This window comes from Pinus tabuliformis, chromosome Q, assembly GCF_031772625.1.
Source record: "Pinus tabuliformis cultivar Carrire ecotype Pingquan chromosome Q, CPIR1, whole genome shotgun sequence".
In the NCBI taxonomy this organism is placed as follows: domain Eukaryota; kingdom Viridiplantae; phylum Streptophyta; class Pinopsida; order Pinales; family Pinaceae; genus Pinus; species Pinus tabuliformis.
In genome coordinates, this window is record NC_142296.1 from 584,580,051 (window position 1) to 584,587,533 (window position 7,483).

The 7,483-nt window shown below is 30.6% G+C and overlaps 1 protein-coding gene across 1 annotated transcript; it reads right to left on the reverse strand.

Annotated features, from left to right (window-relative positions):
- Positions 1-857: 857 nt before the first annotated feature.
- Positions 858-2,282, reverse strand: LOC149220805 (chaperone protein dnaJ 8, chloroplastic-like). Its single transcript, XM_089384914.1, has 3 exons — positions 1,907-2,282; positions 1,689-1,757; positions 858-1,577 (listed from the first exon to the last, which is right to left on the reverse strand). Exons 1-3 carry the CDS (start codon positions 2,117-2,119, stop codon positions 1,404-1,406), a joined length of 456 nt encoding a protein of 151 aa, XP_089241040.1. The 5' UTR covers positions 2,120-2,282; the 3' UTR covers positions 858-1,403.
- Between the last annotated feature and the right edge of the window lie 5,201 nt (positions 2,283-7,483).

The following is a 7,483-nucleotide window of genomic DNA, read 5'->3' on the forward strand; positions in this document are numbered from 1 at the left end:
AGGGATAAATATCCATATATTCCATAGGACGAATATATATGTTTTGATCCATTATATCAAAGTTCAATCACTTGCTAGAACTAAATCTGGAAGGGTCACAATCATTCTTTTCAACCATTCTAAATAAACCCAATTGACAAAAAATTAAAAACTCTTTATAATTCCGAAAAAAAAATCAAAAATTATACACTTCACAACATATTTTATTCATATCATAAAAAATAAAAATATGCATTAAATAAATTTCAAAATTAAAAATTATACACTTCACAACATATTTCATTCATATCATACAATAAATTAATTAATTAATTAAATGCATTAAATAAATTTCATATAAACCAGAGAATACACTAAGTAAATTCCAATTGTACCCCAAATCAGAAGATTTTAAACCTTGGTCTAAAGAAACTAAAATCCATTTAAAACACCTCACAGCCTTCCCATTGCTATTCACTCTTCCCCTACATCTGTGACTCGGCCAACTCGCCCACTCGCTTTTCCCTTTGCAATTTTCTGGTGTTGCGCACTTTAGAACTCTCTTGTGGCCAAATCTGGGCATCCATGACCCACTCAACGGCCTTACAATTAAAGCTACAAAGCATAAATTCTTGGGAACTGCCTAACATTGTACAAATAAAATTTTCTAAAACCAGTAATACAAAGCAATGGAGATTGCTTATATGGTCTGGTTCATGATGAAAACATTCTAAAATCAACATTAATGTAATATATTTTGATCCTTGGAAATAAAAGTAAAAGTAAAACCTGTCAATTTTATTATCTTGTTTGAATAATTTTATGCTAAGTGTGATATACATAAGTCCATTGTGGAAAAACTCAACGACAACAATATCTCTGGGTCAAAGAAATGGTTTCCATTCATGGAATAGCATTGCAATTACAGCAAGAATATTTAGCTCTTCATTTAAGAGCATATCCTCATGAGAGAGATTCAATGACAACAATATCTCTGCGTCAAAGAAATGGTTTCCATTTATGGAATATCATTGCAATTACAGCAAGAATATTTAGCTCTTGATTTAAGAGCAGATCCTCATAACACTGGCATGATGGAGAGTTGCAAAGGTAGCTACCAGTAGATGAGAGATTCAAATAAATAGAACATATGTACAAGATCAGAACCCCTGAGCAAAGCAATTGATCTCAAGATTGAGAGATCTCAAAAAGCTGTTGCTTATCTGAATCAAGAAGCTGCTTGTGAAGCAGAAGCTGTGGCAATAGAAATAAAATCTGTTATACAAGTAAAAGAGGAAGCTAAATTTACAGAGATGAATGAAGGAGCTTTACAGGTAAGAGTTTCAGAGGTAGAAGTGGGGTCATGGAGAGGCCTAACTATTTACAAGGCGAAGTGACATGAATATGTATGAGAAAAGGTTTAATCATGCATAGATGTTAATATGAGAAGAATAATCAAGGGTTCCAGCTCCTTCCCATCCCATCCATTCTTCCCACTGGTCGTAAGGATCGTTATTGATTCCCATCAGGCCATCCATATAGTAATCGTCGTCCGAATAATTTTGCTGTTTTGCTTGTGCCAAATTGGACATTATAGTCTGCACATTTATCACAAAAGTAACAACAATCAGGAACCCATGCATAGGATTAGTATGCCATGAAAACTGAAAAAAAAAATATAAAAAGTTGTTCATGGACGGAAAAGTTACCTCATAAGCCTGATTTATCTTCTGAAACTCAACCCCACAGTCATTTCCTTTGCAAACATCGGGATGATACTGTAACCAGATCATATTAACGCATGAGTACAACCTAACTTTATCTATAAAATAATGTCTATGGCAGCATGCTCTTTTCAAACCAGGAAAATCTATTAGTTAAAGGTAGCGGATATAGTTTCAACATTCAAGTGGGCATTTCCAAGTACCTGCAAAGCAAGGCGCCGAAAGGCACTCTTGACATCTTTCCCAGCAGCCCCAGGACTCAATCTCAGAGTCTCATATTCCTCTTTCATCCCAGGGAAAGCAACAGAGACCATTACAGTTACATTCCTCCTGCCTACCAAATTCTTCTCTCCATTTTTGCCTCTCAAGAAAGAATTCGTCCGGGTACCCATAACTCTTCCAACAGCGGCAGCCATGATTTCTAACAATGATCCACAAATAATTCCAAGTGCAAAATAGTACAATCTAAATGTGCAGATAGGAGAATGGGGATACCAAAATGCAGTTAAAAACACAGAGCAGAGATAGACACAAATGTTGTAAAGGTAACCAAACCACAAAAGTGGGGAATAACAGAAGAAGCCACCGATTCATATAGGACGATCCCAAACCCGGACTTGAAAAACCACTTAACACGCTGGCAGTGGATAAGGCACGAGAAAACGACTGGGTAAGGAAATGAGATCTCACAAAATCAAACGTGCCCCAACAACTTAAAAAGATAAGGTTACGCAACATTCCCAGTTAAAAAAAAACTGTTTTGATTAGCGAAATGCACCGCCATTATTGATAGCAGTAAAAAAGAAAACTGTATTGATTAGTGAAATGCACCGCCATTATTGATAGCAATTATTAGGAGAATCTTAATCCAAGGATTATTCATTCTTAATAATAAAGTTTTACTTCGAAGTAATTATGTCAAGTTAAGTTTTACTTCGAAGTAATTATGTCAAAGTTCAGTGTTAAATTTAAGACTTTTTTGATTTCTAAATGTTTTTTGGATTAATCATATTTTAGAATTGGATCGAGGTTTTGAATCAACTGATGTGGTTCATTCTCAGGACAAAGATTAATCAGAAAGACATTTATCTGCAAAGTTCAGTATATCAAAGTTTATTATGATATTTATAAGAATTTATCATGCTATTTATGAAATTTTATGAAATTTGAACTTAACTAAAAAAGATAATTATGGCGAGAGACAATCCTCTGCCCACTGAGTATAAAAGAGAGGTTGTAAGATTATGTTATGTAAACATTTTGACTTAATCAAATTAAATAATAATAAAAATAAACTTAAAATACAATTAAATTAATTAATAAAAATAAAAATAAAAAATTATAATTATAATTATTAATTAAAAACATTTTAACTAGATAAAATTACATAAAATAAAAATAACATTTATAATTATCAATAATTAAACCGACCTAAATCTATCTTAATCTCTTAAAATACATAACTCTTTTCTATTTTAAAATAAAACAAAAACCCAAAATAAAAATGAAAATGAATTAACCTCACCTAAATTCCAAATTTTTTTTAAAATCGGGCATCAATATAAAAATACCCTATCCACTCCTTATCCAAACACATCTCTCCGCTCTACCAGCTACTCTAAGTGAAAGGCCACTCCTTATCCAAACACATCTCTCCGCTCTACCAGCTACTCTAAGTGAAAGGCCGTTAACATAAACTGATGTTATTGAGGCATCATGCTACAACACCATTTTAAAACGTTGTCGGTTAGTATTTTCCGTTAATTCGTTCTTATCGAGTGGCGCGACGAGCATTCCACGTCATCAAAATATCGACACTGTCAAAGTTGCCCGGCTGTGACTGAAGCTGACCACGGGGGCTCTCCGACCTCATACGCCATTTGAACACGTAGTTGGATAAAGGTTGAGTCACCGAAACTATCTTGTGTACCTCCATGCTAGGCGTCGACTAAAGCGAATCAACGTGTTAAGTTGAAGGCCGTACAGAATCTGGATGGTCGACGACTCATCACCTATTAGGAGATGACTATTGTCTGTTGCCAGATACTACTTAAAATAATACTAGGAGGTGGCGGACCCCACAATGGTACTTTGGGTCCTAACCACTTTGGGCAATTATTTAGTGTGTGTAGAATTATAGTTTTGACTATAGTTTAAACATGCGCAAGTCAGTAATATATATAATATTTTTTTCCTTAATTCAAGCTATTAAAATTATAAAATAATGTTTATTGAAATTATCTAATTAAATATATGATTTTCTTTTAAAACAATGGAGTTTTATCCTAACTCATGTTTCACACACCAATTAGGCCTTTTGCAAGTAGGAGTAAGCTAAGTGTAAATAATTTTAGGGATTTGTGAATCATCTAAGCACAAGAAAATAGACTTCACTTTGCTAGTCAAATTTAGATAAGTTTGGACGTAATGTTATTAATGTTAAGAAATAGTAACATAATAATTTTATTTCATTAAAAAAAAATGAATTTTTTGTGTAATGAAATCTAGTATTATTTTGTTAATAAAAGTGGATTTCTATAATAAAAATATCATATAGAGCAAAGTATTATATAGAGCAGTGTGATTTGTGAAATTTAATATTTTCTAATTATTGATAACTCTAAAGAAAGCATTTTGATAACAAAAGTGAGTTTTCTATAATAAAAGCATCATATAGAACAATGTGATTTCTCTAAAATGGAAATCAATAGGGTTGATGTCTCACCATTACTGGTTGAGTAACTTTAAGCCAAAAATGAGGAAGAAAGCAATCTTTGTTCAACAATCCCATTATGGACATATAACACCAAACATTGTACATCAAAACTATCAATTTTCTAGCCAACAAGTGGCACAGTACATAGATGGAACTTTGGTGTTTATTATGATTATCTCAGAAGATTGTGCAAATTATACTGACTTTACATAATGTCTCTCGATCAAAATGGACATCCTTTCAATGTGCCCATAATAAAAGACAAAATGGAAAAAAAACTTCTAATGTTGAGATAATTACCAATGAGAAACATAGGTTTTTTTGCAAGATACCAAAATTATATTTGAAGTCTCACTCATTGCTTGGTGAGTAACTTTAAGCTAATAATGAAAATGAAAAACAATATTTGTTCACTAGGACAATCACATTGTCACATTATGGATATATTGGAACCAAACAATGTATTACATGAATTATCAAATTTCTAGCCATCATATGATACAATACATATGTGGGACTCCGGTGGTGATTACAATGATCTTAGAAAATTGTGCAAATCCTATTTACTTTACAAAAGATATTCAACTCGTCATTGAATTTTTTCTCTAGTAATCATGTCTCTAATAATCATCGCAACCATCAAATGGTTTCACTACTAAACAATGTTAATGTCTTCCTTTCAAAATTGGCATCCTCTCAATGTGCTCATAATAAAAGACAACGTGAAAAAAAACTTCCAATATTAAAATGATCAACATTAAGAAACATGGTATTAAGAAACATGGTTTTAGATAAGAAACTAAAATTATATTTAACCATTACTGGTTGAGTAACTTTAAGCTCATAGTGAAAATAAAATAAATCTTTATTCATTAGGATAATTTCATTATGGATATATTGGAACCAAATAGTGCAACGCATCATCTTCCTTGCTCAAAATCTTGGCTAATTCATCACTCTTTCCAATCTTTCTCAATTCCTCAGTGATTCAACACACTCTTTCCAATGTGGTTGGTTTGCTCATAGTTGTCTAGCATCCCATACCAAATCCATGTATGCCTATGCATTTTCTTGCTTAATCATGATGTACTTCTATCTATTTACACTCTCACCCTCGTTCCACGAAGGTAGCCATGGGAATCGAGACATTTTCTTCTTACTTTTTAATCAGATGAATGATCATTTTCCGATCAACGTGGCACCTCTTTAACCAAGAGGATAATGAGGACGATTGTCCACATAAACCTAGAGGAAATGGTATAGAAATTGAAACATCCAAAAGTGAGTACAATAAATGACATAGCCTAGCAAGTCGATAAATCAGATAAAAAAAAAGAGAAATGTAATCAAAATGTAGTATGGTGTCATTTTGTGTTTAAAAAATTTATAAAAAAATAGACTGTAAATATTCTATTTTTGAAATTTTTTATATGCATATTTTTCAATTCATTTAAAAATTAAAAGAGTGGTTAAAGTTGAAATATTAGTTGTTGAAATTTTATAATTCAAGTGAAATAGAGTTTTTTCAAGGCGTTAAATTCATTTATATATTTGAAAAAACAACTTAAACAATAAAAAATTATAATTTTATTTGAGAAAAAAATCAAAAATAAAATGTTTAAACTTATTATTTTATCTAAAACATATTCTTAAATATTAATAGACTAACTATATAAATTAAATAGTTGGCAAATGTCAATAGACATCAAAACACCTCATAATACATCTCACATTGCCAAGATTTAAAAAATCATAAAAATGAACTAAATTGTAATTTTACACTAAATTATCATCAATATTATTAATTATGTGCATATGTGTCTCTATTTTTGAATAAAAAATTTAATTTAATTATCAACAATTATTAAATGGATGGTAGGTATTTAACCTCCACATGATATTTTAAAATATTTGTAGTAGTCTTAGCAAATCAAAAGTTGAACTTTATTTCCAAAGTAGTTATTCTCTTTTTGCCCTTTTAATTAAATTAAATAATCAAATAAAATGTCATATGAACAAGTGCCATGTGAAATAAGTTATGGTGTTTTGGACATGTGGTATTGATAAGCCATGGTATTGTAAAAAAACATATTTACACATTAAGAATCTCTATGGCAAAGTAGGAATAATCTCATGGTGAAGAATTTTGTTGAACTCTCTAGCCCAGTATCAAAGAGAGTTGAAGATTGTAATGTCATGTTATGTTATGTTATCTAAACATTTTGAGCCGATCAAATTACATAAAAATAAAAATAAAATAATATATATTTCAAACCAACCTAGATCCATCTTAACTCTAGATCTATCAAGGATGGAGAGGGATCAAATCCCTAGATTGGAAAATCTTTCCTCAAGTTTTGAATTCAAAAAAGATGTTTGCACCTTAGAGATTTTAGACATATTTAAGTTGGTTACATGTTTACACACAGTTGTAGTCTAATTGAAAGAGGAAATAACATTTTTCGAGGCATTTTTTTCCAAAATTAAGTAGAGATTTTTAAAAACTTGAATTTAAGTTGTTTAATCTATCCCATATTTTTTTCAAGGCGTTGAATTCATTTATTAATTTAAAAACGTATTTTAAACAATAAAATATCTTCTTTTTTTAAATTGTATAGGTGAAAAATGTCATTTCATTTATAAGTTAGAATATATATTTATCAACTGGTATATATCCATCTTAAGCAGAGATCTAACATGAACCAAAAGGGATCAAGTTTCTTTGGGTGTAAACTTTTTTTTGACAAAAAAAAAACATGTATTACTCACACATTTTTTTTTTACTTCTAATTACTTTACATGAAATTGTATAAGTCATATGGACAAATAACCAAAATGCATAGCATATTCATTTTTGTTTTATTATAGTGGATATTGTTTTTTTATTTAGAGAATATTGTTTTTTTATTTTAAGAGGGACACGTGTTAACTCTAGCTTGAGCACGGACTAAATTACACATGACCCTCATATTGGCCTATAATATTTTTGTTTTCTCCTTAACCTGATTATTTTTTTATTTTGATCTAAACGAATAAAAAAATATTATTGTTATTATTATTATTT

Bases quoted from the DNA above. Each gene is read 5' to 3' on its own strand.
- LOC149220805 (XM_089384914.1), bottom strand. From the start codon at position 2,119: ATGGCTGCCGCTGTTGGAAGAGTTATGGGTACCCGGACGAATTCTTTC. The intron at 1,758-1,906 runs GTACTTGGAAAT...ATCTGGTTACAG, and splicing joins TTCGGCGCCTTGCTTTGCAG to TATCATCCCGATGTTTGCAA. The intron at 1,578-1,688 runs GTAACTTTTCCG...ATAAATGTGCAG, and splicing joins AGATAAATCAGGCTTATGAG to ACTATAATGTCCAATTTGGC.